Here is a 17,208-nt window from a genome sequence, read left to right as displayed (position 1 = left end):
TTTTTTTTTTTTTTTTTTTTTTTGCTACGTTGCCCAGGTTGGTTTCTAACTCATTATCCTCCTGCCTTAATGTCCAGAAAAGCTGGGCTTACAGGCACATGCCGCCATGTCTACAAATCTAGTTTTTGTAAAGCAGTTGTAGGTTCATAACAAGACTGAAAGAAAGATACAGGGAAAAATCCCTGTATTCTCCACCCCCATCAATCTTGGTGCTGTATATTTTATGGGTTTGAACAAATGTATGCTGACACACATCCACCACTACAACCTGGTGCTTTCACTGCCCTAAAAATCCTGTGCTTCATCCTTCCCTCGTCTTCCCTCTTATATCTGATAAGCATTGATCTTTCCACTGTCTACACAGTTTTGTAGGCCTCCCAGATTTTACTTAGTACCATATGTTTAGAATGAAGGTCAATCTCTGCTTAATAATTCTGTGTATTTTATTTTTAGAGTTGAAGACAATCTACTGTCTGGATATCCTTGTTTATCCAAACACATAACAAAGGACATCTGGGTTGCTTCAAAGTCTCAGTATTTATGAATTAAGCTGTTATAAACATCCATGTGTAGAATTTTGGGTAGACATACATTTTTAAATCTGCAATTGCTGGACTTAGTAATGTGTGCTCAGTCTTGCAAGAAATCACCAACTGCCCTGTAAGGTGGCCATCCCATCTTGTGTCCCATCAGCATGGAGGACAGTTCTTGTTGCTCCCCATCCCCCAGATACCAGGGCTCTGCATCGTAGCCGTTCTGGTGCTGGTCACTCTGTTGTCGCAATCTGCACTGCATTGTGAGGTGGGATGTGGAGTGTCCTTTTAGACACTCATATACCTTCTTTGTGAGGCAGCTGGTAAGGGCTTTGAAACATTTTTTTTTTTTTTTAAACTGGGTTATTTGTTATTGTTGAGTTTTAACTGTCAGTTGTGTATCTTAGATAATAGTGTTTTATTCTGTATCTATGTGACTGTTTTTCTCTAGTCTGTGATTTGCTTTTTATCTCTTGACAATGTCTTTTCTAATAACAAAAATTCTAAGTTTTAATGAAGTCCTGGTTGCCGGTTTCTTCTTTCATAGGTTGTGCCTTTGGTGTCATAACTAAAAAGTCACCATTAAGTCCAAGCTCATCTGGATTTACTCCTCTAGCAGTTTTTTTTTTTAATTTTTATTTATTTATTTGTGTGTGTGTGTGTGTGTGTGTGTGTGTGTGTGTGGCCAGCTCAGCCCACCAGGGGGCGGGGCTGGCTGGCATGTGGTGCTGGGGGATTGAACCGTGGTCCCTGTGCTTTGCTAAGCTTGTTCTAAGTAGGTGCTTTCGACCACTGAGCCATCTCACCAGCCCCCCTCTAGCAGTTTTATAGTACTGCTGCTTTTTGCGTTAGGTCTGTGGCCCATTCTGAATCAATTTTTGTGAAGAGTATGGTTTTTATCTATATTTTTGTTTGTGGATGTCGTTTTCTTACTACTTGTTGGGAAGACTTTTTTTTTTTCCTACTATACAATGTTGCATCTTTGTCAAACTGACTTTTTAATGTGGGCCTATTTTTTTTTTCTGTCCTATCAATCTACTCTCACTAATAACTGTCTTTTTTCTTTTTCTTTTTTTCTGTGTTTAGTGCAGGGTCTACAAGGTCTCACTACATAGATCTGACTTGTAGTGAGTCTCCTGTTTTCAGCCTCCCAAGTGCTGGGATTACAAGCATGGGCCACCACACCCAGTCTCAGTTACAGTCTCAGAGTGCCCCAGAGGTGGGGCCGGCACAGCACACCAGAGATTGAACCCTGGTCCCTGCTTCCGCATAAGGAAGTGCTTTAATCTGCTGAGCTATCTGGCCAACCTGCTAATAACTGTCTTGATTATTATTACTTTATGTTAAATCTTGACATCAAAAAGTATTAAATTTCTAATTTTTCCATGTCCACCAAGACTATGTTGGTATTCTGAGGGCCATTTTTTTTTTTTTTTTTTTTGCATCTCAACATACAATATCTATAAAGTAAATTTCTGAGATTTTGACTGAGATTGTGCTGATAGAGTAGTAGATCAACATAAATCAAGTAGAAAAGAACTGATATCTTGAATCTTCCTGTCCACCAACATGTAATATCTCTCCATTTATTTAGCTATTTTTTATTGCTATTTTCATCAGGGTTTTGTGATTTTCCTTCTATAGATCGTGTACATTTTTTGCTAGATTTATACTTAGCTATTTCATTTTCAGAGGCATTAAAGTAAATGGTACTTTTAACTGCAAATTCTATGTGTTCATTCCCAGAACAGGAAATGCCTATTAACTTTGCTATTACAATGCTACTGTACTTGTTTATTAGTTCCAGAAGTTTTCGGTCAATTATTTTTGATTTTCTATATTGCTAATCCGATCATCTGCAAAAAATGAACTTTATTTCTTCCTTTAAAATCAGTGTACCTTTTGCTTCCTTTGCTTGTCTTAGTGCGATACCTAAGATAACTAGCTCAATGCTAAAAAAAGAATATTTCTAATCTTAGAGAGATTCTAGTTTCTCATTATCAAGTATGATGTTAACTGTAGTTTCTTTTGATAGGTATTATTTATCAAACTAAATAAGTTCCTTTCCATTCCAAATTAATCACGAATGGGTGTGGAATTTTTTAATATGCTTCTTCTAAAGCTATTGAAATGACTGTGTGACTTTTACTCTTTAGTGTGTTAATGCAGTGGATTAAACTAATTTTTCAGATGTTGAACCAATCTCACAACCATGGTAAATCTGACATGATGATGGTACACACACACACACACACACACACACACACACACACACGGAGTTGCACTAAATGTATTAATATATTTATCAAAGGTTTTTTGCATCTATGATCATAAGAGAGATTGTTTCATAATTTGCTTATAATGTTTTTGTTTTTACAGTGATGCTGGCTTAATATTTATTGAATGAGTTGTAAAGAGTTCCTTCTGCTTCCATATTTTGGAAGCGATTCTGAACAGCTGATATAATTTATTCTTAACTGGTAGAATTGACCAGGAGACTTATCTTGGCCTACTGCTCTGTTTTGGAAGCTGTTGGAATGGTTGATACATTGTGTTAACTGGAGAAGTTTGGAGGCTTTACTAAGTAACTCAGCAGTGTAGCAGACATGCCCTAGGGTGGCCAGTTTACTAGGAGGATGTTATAACAGGTGATTAATTCCTTCTATGAACTGGAGAACTGAAGAAGAAGTGACTCAGCAGAGGGCTAGGGTCCCTACTTTGCAAAGATCCTCTGCCTGTGCAGGGGGAGGGCGCAGAGATGGCGTGGGTGTAAAGCACCCTTCCTAGGGTGGGAAGCCTGCATGCAAGGTAAGGGAGGAAAGAGGCTTACTCTTTTCCTTTTTGCTCTTGTTGCTTTTGCTGCTTTTGCTGTTTTCCACAGCCATGAACTGTGGCCCCCACCCTGCCTTGGAGCCAGCTGATTAGACTGAAACCTCTACAAACTGCGAGCTAAATAAACCTTTTCTTTCTTAACTTTGGGTGTTGGGGATTTTGCCCCAGCAGGGAGAGAAAAGTAACCATGATAGTTAACTATTGTTTGAATTTCTTTGATAGAGATGGGCCTAAAATAACTGCTAATTTTTTCTTGTGTAAATTTTAGTATATTTCATCTTTCATGGAATTGGTCCATTTTACCTGGATTACCAACATTGTAGGCATTGAGGGTTTTTTTTTTTTTTTTGTACCAGAAATCAAACTCAGGACCTTGTGCTTGCCAGGTAGGCACTTGTGCTGCTGAGCTATATTTCTAGCAGCACTGAGTTGTTCACAGTATTCCATTATTATTATTATTATTATTATTATTATTATTTTATTTTATTTTATTTTATTTTTTTGGTGGAACCAGGGATTGAACTCAGATCCTTGCATTTGCCAGTCAAGCGCTTATCCTACTGAGCCATCTCCCCAGCCTTCATTATTTTTTTAAATATACTTGGGCTATGTAATGATGTCTCTTCTTTTGTTTCTGATATCTGTAAAGTGTACCCTATCATCTGTTTTTTAGCCTAGTTATGTGATTAATTTTATTTATCTTTCCAAAATCTAGCTTTAGATGCTGTTGATTTCTTGTTTTCAATTTTATTGATTTCTGCTCTATGTTTTATTATTTATTTTTTTCTCATGTTGGACTTTATTTGTTCTTTTTCTAGTGTCACGACATGGAAATTCAGATGGGCAAGCCAGGATCTCCTTTATAATACACAGGTTTAATGCTGTGAACTTACTCTCGGCACTGCTTCGTTGTGCCGCACACATTTTTATAAATTGTGTTTTCATCCTCTTGAAAATATTTAAAAGTTTTTCTTCTGATTTCTTAAACTTAGGTATTATTGAATTTGTAGTTTCATTTAGACGTTCATGGAAATTTTGCTAAAATGGACTTTTGAAGAACAAAACCTCATCTGTTTTATTCCTGGCTCCAAAAGCATTTTAAACTTTGCTTTGTGCCTACTGTCCATTTGCAGATCTGCTGCAAATTAATCTTCTGCCAGCCCACATGGCGAATTCTATGTCAGAAAATGCATGTCACTCTAGCCAAGAGGGACTGGAAACTATCTGTTGAGAATGTACAGTTAACTGGCTTAAAGGTCAGTTAACACACAGCTTGAAGGTCGTCAGCTGCAAGCAAAAGTGGAGCCGGGGATCCTGAGCGGCCACTTCTGTTACAGGAGAAGCAGTGGAAAAGGCCTCCTCCAGGACCCACCGTGGAATGCATTATTCTTTGTTTCCTGCTGTTTGTAGATGATTGATCAAAAAATCAATGACTCAACCTTAAATAATAGCCGTCTGTAGGGGAAAAAAACTTCTCTCTTAGAAGTCGTTTTCAATGAAAAGAATCTATTGTCTCTTTTCTAGCAGGATGGCTTTGATGCTTTTTGTAGAATAAAACATTACATCAACTCTCCACAAACAGTAGGTAGGATCTTCAAAAGATCAGAAAATAAGGCAAATAAATGTATAGCAAGTCTGCGAAATAACCCATGATATAACTGTACTTCTTAATAAACAATGGTTAAACTTAAAGTACTCCTGAGGATAATATATCCACAGGATAGTGAGATTAATAATATTTATGTTACCAAAATAACTTCTAACTCCTAATTTGAAAAAGAACTTCTGCCTTAAAGCAACTTTACTTAGGACATTAAGTATACTGTATTTATTTATTAGCCAGGGTAACATTTTTTTTTTTTAAATAGGAAACAAAAGCATTCCCATTTTGTTACAAATACTTTAAGTTCTAACTCAAATTAAAGTTAAAAATTCTGTGCTTTTGATAAGATAATACAAACACTAAATTACATAAGCTAAAGACATTTATTGAATTCTGGTTTTGAGAACCTAGTTATCTCATTAAGACACATGAATCACAAATAGTGAAAGGGGAATTGGATACTGTTTGGCTAAAGTGACATAATGGGTGCAAAATTTGGTCACAGTAGCCCAAGCTTCACTAATATTTAACTAAAAGAACTGAGTTAAGGAGAATGCATTTTACAGACACAGGTACACAATTCGCCAGGCACCCAGCACGTACCTTAGACAGCTCCATCCCGGGCCCGCAGGGTTTGCACAGAACACAGTTCCCAGAGTCATCTCTGAATTCTTGTTGTCTGCAGTCTCCAGTTTCACAAATCACTTTACATGGCTGGAAAACAGAGGTTCACCAAGTGTTATCTTAGAGTACTTTTCTTTTATTGTTTGCAAGAAAAGCATCAGTGTTAGTCGTGTAGTAGCCCAGTGTATGAACGTCAAATCAGAAAGGTCAATTTAATTTTCACTTCAAGAAAAAATAAAAAATAAAGAAAAAAACCACTTTCTGAGTGAAACAGTGGAACAAACAAATTAGGAAGCCTGACTGGCCTGTGAATTCAGATAATGCTCATTCATTCCATAAGTAGAGTCTCCATTTTCCTGAAGTTAAATACTATCTTCCTCTGAGATGCTCCTGGGCACTGGACAGAAGTGATGTTGTTGCATTTATCTTTTCTAAGATGACACAGAAAAGAACAGCCCTGAAGAAATCCAAAGTCCCCTTGCTACCTGAAAAATTATGAATTAACAAAATATAACTAAACCCCCAATAGTTTTCGATCTTCACAAGATATAAACATATTCAAGTACAATAAACTCAATAACCAAATCGATATAATGTATTCTTATAGGCACAAGAACTTGCAATTATCTTTTAGTTATAAAGATCTGAATAGCGTTGATGGAGATTTTTTTTTTAGTGGAATCGGGGATTGAACTCAGACCCTTGCACTGGCCAGGGAAGCACTTACTCTACTCCTGAGTCATCTCCTCGGACCCAGTGGAGAATTTTTTATCTCTCTCATTACACTACATCTATTTAGAGGTTATCTTTCAAAATATATTGTTTGACAGTCATGAGGCCAACGAACTTCTTGATGAAGGTGGCAGAGTTAATGGTGGTAAGGATGGGATTGGGCCTTAAATCTCTAAAACTCTTCAAAGCGAAAGTTAACTGGTTACCACCCAGCTCTTTCCTATACATTTTGGCTCATAGCATAGAACTTTGACAGAAAAATTCTACTTTGACAAGGGGGCTGGCCAAATAGCTTAGCGGACTAAAGCGCCTGTTTAGGCAGAGTGCAGCAGCCAGGGTTCAATCCTGCCATGCTGGCCCCGCCCCTGGGGCACACTGAGGTGGCGACTGAGACTGGGCATGGTGGTGAATGCCTGTAATCCCAGCATGTGGGATGCTGAAAACAGGAGATTCACTAAGAGTCTGATCTATGTAGTGAGACCCTGCAGACCCTGTACTAAAAACATAAAAAAAGAAAAAAAAATTATACTTTGGCAAAAACGAAGTTGGTTAAGTCACTTTTCAAAATAAGTTTTATTTTCTTATTTTAGCTAAAACCAAAGTTACCCTATCACTATAACCCTACAGAACTGTGTTTACCTGCTTCTTGATGGATAATATTGCATCTAATTTTATTAATAGCATGTAAGATTTGGTGGAGACATTCAGTGTAAACTCTTATCCTAAATGTCCTGAATAACATTACCCATCATCCCTGTGCTCTCCTGAGTGAAAGTGGAAACACCTAGGAGTCCTGCTGGGGCAGCCTGCTGTGCGTAATGTCTCTCATACACTGCATGAAGGAAGATGCTTTTGGTGCTCATGATAACGGGCCACAACGAATTACTCCCACCTTGAAGCAGGAATACATGTAATGATGCCTATAAATATCCTTAAATAAAGTTAAAGCCTGAACCCCTGGACAAATGGGAGAGAGAACTCAAGCTGGGAATCAGGACTAGAGAATTCTTTGGGGCTACGTGTCCCACATTCTCGTTCCACCTCTCTTAGCTCTTCCTGACTTTGAGGGGTCAGATTTTATCGAGGGTCCATGTTTGCTTTCTACCACAAAGAGAGTGTTATCTCTGATAAGAAACTTCACAACCTCCTGTTTGGATCACTTATTCAATGCTTAACAGCTTTAATTAACAGAAGAAAAGCTTTATTTAGACACTACCCAACTGGATCTCGGATTCTAACATGAGTGCATTTCCTCTTACTATGTCTTCAAAGACTTCAGGCAGTCTTCAGTGTAAATAATTCTCTATAATTGTAGATCTTTATTATATCTCTACATTAAATAAACTGCAAGCCTTCTGGACACTTTCATTGATCTTTGGTAATACTTTCCAACATTAATACTTTCTACCTGCTTTTAATACTTTTAGAAACCAAGGTGAGTGTAAATAGCTATCAAAATAGTAACTCTTAAACACCCATTCTGAATTCTTTATTAAATTTTAAGAGGCTCCAAATTATCATCTGTGGTCTTATTAGAGTCTAGGATGTGTTATGAGAGATATGTTCCTATAAATCCAAGGTACTGTCATTTCCCTAATGCTGTAAATAGCAGGGAAATTTTATGACTTTATTTAAATTCAAATAAAGTGAGTTCAACACTTGTTAAAAACACCACAGCTTAGCAAAACTTTTTCACTTGTTATACACAAAAGTTATGAAATGCAATGTGGAATGAAAAATACACAAGATCAAACTGCCACTCCATTCTTCTGAAATAAATGAGTTTACTTACCAGACAGCCCAGGAAAAGGAGAATGGTGAGGAATGTTTTCGCTCGTTCTTGCAGTACTCTGAAAGCCATTGCTCTGATCAAATATATGCCAGCAGGGTTCTAAATCAGAGAAGAAGACAGACTTTAGTGACTGCCCTGTATCTCCTATCTAATGTCTGCCATTTTCTAGATGCATTAGAAATTAGTATTCATGCTTTGAAAGATACAGCAGACATATAAAACATAATTCTTTTGACTTTAGGTAATGAAACCTGATGACTAGCTTGCCTACACTTTACAAGCAAAACTCCTACTAGCTCTGAATTCTCAGGTGTTTATCTGTCTTTATGTTTTCTACCCAACTGGCTGATCTACTTCATTCAGAAGAAAATCACATTCAACCAGTGACATATACATCTTCCATTTAAACAGTGCCAACAGGTTAATGGCAGGGATTGAAAAAAAAAATTGGTAAGCACACTGAGTGGTAAGGTACTATTTTTAGCACGCTGAGCCTCACAAGTACTCTAAAATGTCAATACTATCATTCCATCCACTTGAGAGATGAGGAAACTGAGACTGTAAAAAGCTGAATTAAAAAAAGAAAAGAAAGCTGAATAACCTGCCTGAGGTCATCCTAGTAGGAAGCAGACCTACATTCAAACCCAGGCAGGACGGCTCCAGGGTCGCTGTTCCTACACGTACCATGTCACGTACACTCTGCCGCCCAGTGTGCTCTGCCGCATACAGGCACCTTGCTTGGACCCATGCCTAGTGTTGCCTGTCTGCAATCCCATCACACTGCCAGGCTGAAGCAGGAGGATTCCAAGTTCTGGTCTAGTCTGGGCAATTCAGCTACTTAACAAGACCTTGTCTCAAAATGCAAAATAAATAAAAAACAAAAAGGGCTGGGAAGAAGAACAGTATGAAGGCCGTAAATTCAATCTTCAGTGCAAATATAAGGAAGCAAACAAAAAAACAGGGAGTACTATGCTTGGATCTTGGGACCTTCATCTCTACCAGGAAACAGACAGCTAAGGTTTGGTCTGTGTGAATTCTTCTCGAAAGCAGCACAGTGCAAATTACTCACTGGTGGAAGAGTAAGCACTCAGAAACATCTAAGAGTCACGAGCGATACAAGGGGATGCCCTGACCCAACATTTTAATAAACATAAACCTAGGGTCCTAATGGTCACCAAGAATGGGTTAAATGCAGAAAGATATCTGATTGTTTTTTACAGAGACATACAAGGACAAGCAAGGAGAAATGGCTCTATCCAGAACCGCAGTGTGATTTCTTTTAAAGTAGAATCTTTCAAAATTAAGAGAGGCTCCCAAAGTGCTAGATCATCTGGTTAGTTAGAAATCAAAGCCGAGAACAAGAGCAGTGGGCCAAAAGGCCCCAGCAAAACAGTAACAGCAGCAGGAAAAGGAGCTGAGCTGCGCAGGCTGCTCTAGCTGCTGCCCAGGGGAGCAGGGAGCCGGATGGCTGTCTGTCTCAGGTAGGTGGCCCTGGTGGCGCCTGGCCCAGAGGGGTCACTTCAGCTGCCTCAGCAGGTCCCATCGTCAGGGCAGCAGGAGCTCACCTGTTGAATGAGTGGCCCATTTTGAGTGAATTTAACCTTTTCCTGCTTCTAGGCAGAGCTCCCCACCAGCAGGTCTCAGAGTCATCCAGCAAGTGCACAGCCAGCAACTTTCTGCTTGGACAGACAAAGGGCTGGGGGTTGCGAGGAGGGGGCAAAACACACTCTCTGAAATGTGGGCTTTGGGTTATCTATTTCTTGGCATGGTTCTAAATTTTGAAAAATATGCTAATTTCTTTAAAAATGCTCAATTTATATCTAATGGAGAAAAGAATATACAGGTTGAATATGTGTCACTTTAAATGTTGGAATCAGAAGTAATTCAGATTTCAGATGTTCTTAGATTTTGGAATATTTTCATATATATAATGAAATATCTTAAGGATAGGACCCTAGTCTAAATACTAAAGTCATTTATGTTCCATATATGCCTTATTGCCTGAAGGTAATTTTATGTGTTATTTTTAAGTGTCCTTTTTTTTTTAAGATAGGGTCTGATTGTGTAGTTCAGGTTGGCCTTCAACTCACTTTGTAGCTCCAACTGACCTAGAACTTTCAGCAATTCTCCTGCCTCAGCCTTCCCGTGTTGGGATCATAGGTATGCACCACCACAGCCAGCCTATTACAGTATTTTTAAATAACTCTGCTCACAAAGGAAAGTGTTATACTTTGAAATTTTCCACTTGTGGCATCTTGGTGACACTCAAAAGGTTCAGGTTTTGGAGCACTTTGGGGTTTGGATTAGAGATTTCCAACCAGTCATACCAACCTATTTACACCAGATAAAAGAGACTGGCAGAGTCGCTACCTACTACAAAGACGCAACTATTTTGGTCAAAATACTATCCTGGGACCATGCTATCTCCTGCAGAAGACCAACAGGAAGTGGCTCTTAGATATGTCCTGTGCAGACTACACATTTATAAAGAGATGCAAATAGAACCTATCTTTTAGTGAGAATGAACTATCCCAGTACCTAAATAAGAATAAACCTCCATCAGGGATGTCTGCTGCTGTTTGTGGTGCTGTCCTCACTGGGAATATCACTGATCTAGGTATAAGCCCAGACAAGCTACTCGGCATGGAGACCCCGTCTCCCTCCACCCAGATCAGGTACGGTGACAGCAACCAGACTGCTGTGAGGATTCGGTGAGCTGAGCCATGAAGCACATTTGGGAGAGTTAGCTGATACCATGGTTTCCGGCACATAATAAATGCTCTGTGTTAGTACGCTTGTCCTTCATGTTATGATGTAACTGTAGAGGATCAAATGCCCCGCTACGCGTGCGCATCTTTGAAGATAGTACTGACAAATGTGAGACACCTGAATGTCCTAGATCAAAGGGGAGCACTGATCATCAGTACCCAGTGAAGTCACAGAGTTCACAGTCCCTCTGCTTATTCATCCGGCTGTGAGCAAACAGTCACAGGGACGAGAGGAGGGCACAAGGCTGCGGAACACCACGAAGGTGGCCCTGAAGGAGTCCATGGCGTGGCAGGGGCAATGGCCTCCCCCAGTACCTTTCACGACAGCCTGGTGAAGAACATTTTAGAAATAAACAGTTTAGCTGTTGGAATGTTACAAGTACGACCTTGAATTTCCTGGAATAAAATGAAATTACTTATGACTTTTTTGGCATTCATGAAGAGAAAAAAAAATTAATGAAATAACTTGCATTTAAGTAATAATATTTAAAATGAAAATAAGGCTATAAAAAGGTTATTTGTTGAAATTGATGTTAAATTCTGGGCCTTCGGGGTCTGACCCAAAGACAGAAAGATTTTTTTATATGTCTAAGTGTTCTATTTATTTGGGGGTAACTTATTAAGCATAAGCCGTACAAATTAGTGTGATTATATACAACATGTCCATCCACTGGGGTTTTTCTGGTTTGCCAAAATATCCAGATTAGATCACACCTCCTAGCAATCCAGCATCCACTTTTGCAAAAGCCACACTGAGAAACCGGCTGTGGCTCGGCACTACAGCATCAACTAAGCACTGCCGGGCTCACTGCATCCTAGAAGCATGGGATTGCTGACTACCTGCCATTCAGCAATGACAGGCAGGCTGGTGCAACGAGAGCTAGGAAAGCACAGAAGAAAGCACATGAACCCAGAGGGCAGAGCTGGCAAACACCACGTGGAGGTGCCCAGCCAGTAGCTTCTTATCAACCAAAGCTGCGCAGCCTGCTCACTGGGGTGAATGGTAACCAGCGGGGATGTATCCTAATTGGCCTCTCCTCAAAAGGGCAGAATCCAACAGGGTCTATCCATGCCCATCTCTTCCACTCCTTTGTCCCTGTGCAGGTATGTCTGTGGGCCAAGGGGCGGGGTCTCAGTGATATGATTTAAGGGACCCTGCTGTTGAGGAGGAGCTCCAGGCTCTAAATCTTATAGGGTGTCAGAGTGCTAGCTTGGCTACCAGATGCCCCTTGGTGTGCAGTGCCTGGCCCCACCAAGCCTGGCCAAAGGTTTCTAGGATTCCCTGAGCCCACACGGGCACCTCTCCATGATGTCTCTAGGGCATCCCCGACTTTATGTCACAGCATCATCAATTGCTTTTCTCTCTCTCTAGCTCTTGTGTTACATTCAGCTAGCATTCGTTTTCTTTTGCCATGGCAACATTGAACTTTCAGAGTTAATTTTCAATATCAAAAATGAAACACTTCCTAGGAACATTAGACAATCTGGCAACAAGAGGACACCATGTGAAGGCCAGATGTGCCAGGGCTGAGCACTGATTGTCTCTTGCATGGATGAGCACATTTTCAGGTACGCCAGTCCCCTCCAGGCCCTACTGTCCTGCTGGACACCCTTCCTTATTTTGTTGCTTACTCATTCGGCTGAGTTTGGAGATGTCAACACAAGGACCCTGATGCCACTCACCCAGTACATACCCGGGGCATGGAAGATGAATGAAGACATTCATTAATCAGAGATAATATTTTATCTCTTAGATTTGTAGGGAATGAAACAACAATTTGTAAGGGATGTGAAAAACGTGTAGATATTATGTAAGACGGAAATGTAAGTTACACTGGGACTCCACTTCTTGGTTCTAATTCAGGGCAAATATCTTTATTTAAAACACATGGGAGGGGCTGGGGAGATGGCTCAGTAGAATGAGCACTTGCCTTGCAAGCAGAAGGGGCTGAGTTCAATCCCCAGTTCCAAAAAAAAAAAAAAAAAAAAAAAAAAACAAAAAACAAAAAACAAAAAACCCAACAACAAAAATGGGACCAGACATGGTTTGGATTCTAGACTTTTTCAGATTTTGGAACTTGTGCATATACATAATGAACCCAGGCCTATGCATGAAATTCATTCATGTTTCATAGGTACCTTGTCCACAGAGCCTGAAGGTGATGCTATACAACATTTTAAATAAATTTGCATATTAAGGTGAAATTTTCCACTCCTGATATCACGTCAGCATTCTTTGAAATGTTTCAGATTTTGGATCTTTGGATTAGAGATGCTCAAGCTGCATTGCCAAATGGGTACCACTTTGGAAGAAGATCTGATACGTATCCTTCTAACTGTAACATACATAATCTTTCTGAGGATTATCTTTATTCTGATTGTGCTTATGAATGAGCAGAACATATGAATCTGGGAATTATTTGAACTATCTGAATAATTTTTTCAGAGTAAGTTACTTCATTTTCTATGCTTTCATCTCTTAGAAGCTGTTTATTATCCCACAGGTGAACTATAGTAGGTACCAGTTTTCATTTAGTAAAGCTATATTAACATTATGTAATGAAGCTACCTACATCCAACTGCTACATTTTTCCAATATGCAATAAGCTGAAATGTTCAAGAAATGTATCAACATTAAAGTAAACTGGCAGGCTTACAACTTATAAAATCAGCATTGAAATATAGCCAGTGCTATAAATTCAGACCATTACATCTTACTGGTGGAACATAATACTAAATGACTTAGAAATATTGTCAAACCCACATGAATAAAAAAATTACCTAGAAATTTGGGATACTGCTATTTCCAAATACAACACACTCCCATGCCTCCATCTATTCTGCATCTTACTTTTTAATCTCATTGTATTCTGAAAGACGTTCCTCCTACAAAATGGAGTTGGTAGAACTTGACCAGCCTGTTAAGTTCACCAAGGTGTGCTACAGTACGAATACACATATTACTGTTGGTCAAGGAAGGGGGAATGGTTTCCCTTCTCACAAACCATGAAATATTTTCTACAAGCTTTAAAACTGCTGCCAAGTACAATATTTCCATTTCTTCCAATGTTCAAAAATATTCACTGTTAACTTCTTCTTCTTTTTTTTTTTTTTTTGGAACTGGGGATTGAACTTAGACTCTTGTGCTTTCCAAGCAAGCGCTTATTCTACTGAGCCATCTCCCCGGTCCCTAGAGAATTCTACTTTTTCCAATAGAACTTCACTTAAGAGTTTTCTGAGAATGAATTTTATATCTTTAAGTTGTACATTCTACCATCTCTACCCTAGAAACACCATTGTTAGAATTGTCAAAGTGTTCAATCAACAAGCATATTGTAGCCTGGAACATAGCTCAGTGGCATATGCGCCTGCCTGGTGAGTGCAAGAAATTGAGTTCAAACCCCGGTAAAACAAACAAATAAACAAACAAATACCTACTAACAAGCATATCGTAAAGTGTTTATCCTAAATACAAATAGGACAACTGCAGCATGAATGACCAAGGGCACCTCTAATACCTACACAGCATTGTGCACAACCATCTATCTTTAAAACACAGCTGCTAATTTTTTATTTTCAAAGGAAGCCTGGAGAGATTGGGAAACCACTCTTGCCTCCAGCTAGAGTGTTCTCCAGTATTAGCTGACACTATTCTTTTAACATTTCCTCCCCATCGCCCCATCCCAGGCGAATAGAATGGCTGCACAGCAATGACTGGACATCAATCCTTCCTCTCACAGGTGATTCTTTCTAAGCCTTAGGTTGTAAAATGTCACTTTTAAAGGTGCACTCTATGGCATGTGCACCAGAAGATAATCCAATTCTGTTTAAATATCTTACTTCTAAATGCAGACATTTTTATCAGATAAAATATGATGAATGAAATCACTGCTGGACCAGTAAATCATGAAAAAAAAATTCTGTCCTCACTGTTTTGCCTTTGTTTTTCTTCAGCTAGAAGTTTTCTTTACAAAGCGTATGAACGTTTAATAATTAGCTGCCAGGAACAGATGTTCTGAACAGTTGTGTGGCTCTCGTTCCACGTAGGCAGTGGTCAGCTAATTCATTAGGAATGTCCACTTGTTCAAGGTGGGCTTTTTTATTCAACTGAAGGTCAACACAGAGAGAGCGTGTTGCCTTTCCAGATTTCTAAATGTTTGACTTTAAATATTGATTCATCAGATTTGAAAGGTTTTGACTTTAGGAAACTAAAGAAGTATGGAGCTTTTTGATTACATCATGTTAAATTCTGAGGGCAAAACTGGAGCAGGGAGATTGAGCTAAGCTAACTGCAGGTTCTGAGATTCAAATGAGTGAAAAAGGAGGACTCTAATCCTCTTTGTGGATGTCAGCAGGATGTCACAGCACTCTTAACTAGTAAATGAAGTTAGTATGTGAAGTACAGGATGTGACACTATGTCACTCAATTATTTTCCATTGTAAAATACACATAAATTAAAGCCCAGAATCTGATCGATCATCTGAAGTGGTCTTCTGTTTCTCAAAAAGCCTCTTTAGTAGTTATTTAGGTGTTAGCAATGCCCCTTACCCAAGTCTACTGACAGGAAAGGCACTTTATCCTGCAGTTTCTAGTGGGCAGGCATCTTTAGGAAGCCTTAATTTCAATTCAAGATCCAGCCTGGACTCAGTCTTAAGACACTCTGGCCCACGAAACAAGGAACTTCCATAAGTGTCCCAGCAAAAGCTAACACAATACATCAGCATTAACACCTACTGCGGGAACAAAAAATTCTAAAGTCAATAAAGCCCTGTGGCCATAGTAATAAAGTGGATACCGTAAGGCATTTTTATTGGTTACAAAGAATTGACAGAACTCATGATAGCACTCCACTGTACTGATGAAAAGGCAGTACGTTCAAAATGCATTTCTGTGTGTCCTATATTTTCAGAACAATTTAGTGAATAATATAAAATGAAAAATTCTTTTTAAATTTCTGCCATCTCTGAATGTCAAAAACTGTCTCCCACAAGCAAGCCCAATTCTCATCCCTCTAGTTACTCATCTTTAAATTAGATAATAAGCAGTTCTGAAAATAAAAATATAATTTAAAGCTACATGAAAGCCGAGTTGGCAAAAATGCCTAAGGTGAAATTCCTCCCCAGAAAAATCTTTTGAGTAAATCCTGAGCTAATGCAATAGAATCTTTCCCTTTTCGTTTATGTATCTGATCACGAAACAGCAACACTAACATAAATTCTTCTGTTTACATAAGTCATGTTTAACGATACCTGTTTCCTGTTTATATAAAGAAATTGTCTTGTAGTGCAAGGAGAATAAAACCTACACCCTCATAAACATATTGAGATGAATGGTTTCATTTAAAGAAATACTGAACAACACTCAATACTTTTCTTCTTAAATCAAGTCCTGTTATTAAAACGCATAGAAACGTGACCTGTCCTTTTTTTGGTGGGGGGGCAATGGCAGATGAAGGCTTATTCTTAGTTTATGACCACCAAAACAGATCCTAGGCTGGGCCGGTGGCACACATCTGTAACCCCAGTACTCTTGGAGGTTGAGGGAGGAGGATGGCGGTTTGAACCCACTATTGGCAATTTTGCAAGATTTGGCCTCAAAAAACAAAACAAAAGGTTAGGGATGTAGCTCTGCGTTAGTGCCTTCGAGTTACACAAATAAATAAACAAATAAATAAACAAACATGACAGTTGGGTTTTTGTTTGTTTGTTTTTTCTTTTTCACCGTGGTTCAAACTCAGGACCTTGCACTTGCCAGACAGGCGCTTATGCCTCTCAGCTATCTCCCCGGCCCCAAATCACAGAATTTTTGATCTCGCCAAACTCGATCTCCAAGAACATAGCAGCTAAACTTTCATTCCATGAGCCCGCGTGGGACACTGACGCGGGCTGCGAGCGCCCACTGCCTGCCCCGCTGCCCAAAGCCCCACCTGCCTGCTCTGCGGCTCACTGTGCTACGAGAGCTGCCGGGCGTCGGGGCGGGCGCTGACCCCGAGCTCGCGGCGGAGGCCCGGTCCGCACCCCTCACCCCGCACGCCGCACCCCGCACGCGCCGGGAGGTGGGCGCCTCCGGAGCCTCCCTTCCCCGGAGGTACAGCACAGCCTCGCAGCGCCTCCTCCACGTCCCCCGCCCCGGGGTACCCGCCTCTGCCTGTGCCCTCGGCGCCCTCCCGCCCTGGGCGCACCCGGGACAGCACCTTCCTCCAGCCCCAGGCTCTGCTGGCGGCTCCGTCTTGCGTCGCGGGTCTGCGCGGGGCCGAGGCTGCGGGCGCCGGCGCGGGGCGCTGAGCCGGCTGGGGTCCCCAGGACTCACGCCCGACAGCGCCC

The 17,208-nt window shown here is 40.1% G+C and overlaps 1 protein-coding gene across 1 annotated transcript in view; it reads right to left on the bottom strand.

The window, feature by feature from the left end:
- The window catches only part of Tnfrsf19 (TNF receptor superfamily member 19), an 86,276-nt gene that overhangs the window by 60,056 nt on the left and 9,012 nt on the right, over window positions 1–17,208 (bottom strand). The window contains exons 2-3 of the mRNA XM_004631110.2: window positions 8,117–8,215; window positions 5,572–5,682 (exon numbers count right to left, since the gene is read on the bottom strand). Of these exons, the coding sequence (XP_004631167.2) occupies window positions 5,572–5,682; window positions 8,117–8,215 (210 nt within the window). The remainder of the gene's footprint in view (window positions 1–5,571; window positions 5,683–8,116; window positions 8,216–17,208) is intronic.

This window comes from Octodon degus, unplaced genomic scaffold, assembly GCF_000260255.1.
Source record: "Octodon degus isolate 3935 unplaced genomic scaffold, OctDeg1.0 scaffold00038, whole genome shotgun sequence".
Taxonomy (NCBI): domain Eukaryota; kingdom Metazoa; phylum Chordata; class Mammalia; order Rodentia; family Octodontidae; genus Octodon; species Octodon degus.
Note: the sequence above shows the minus strand (reverse complement) of the source record. Positions and strands in the feature narration are given on the sequence as shown.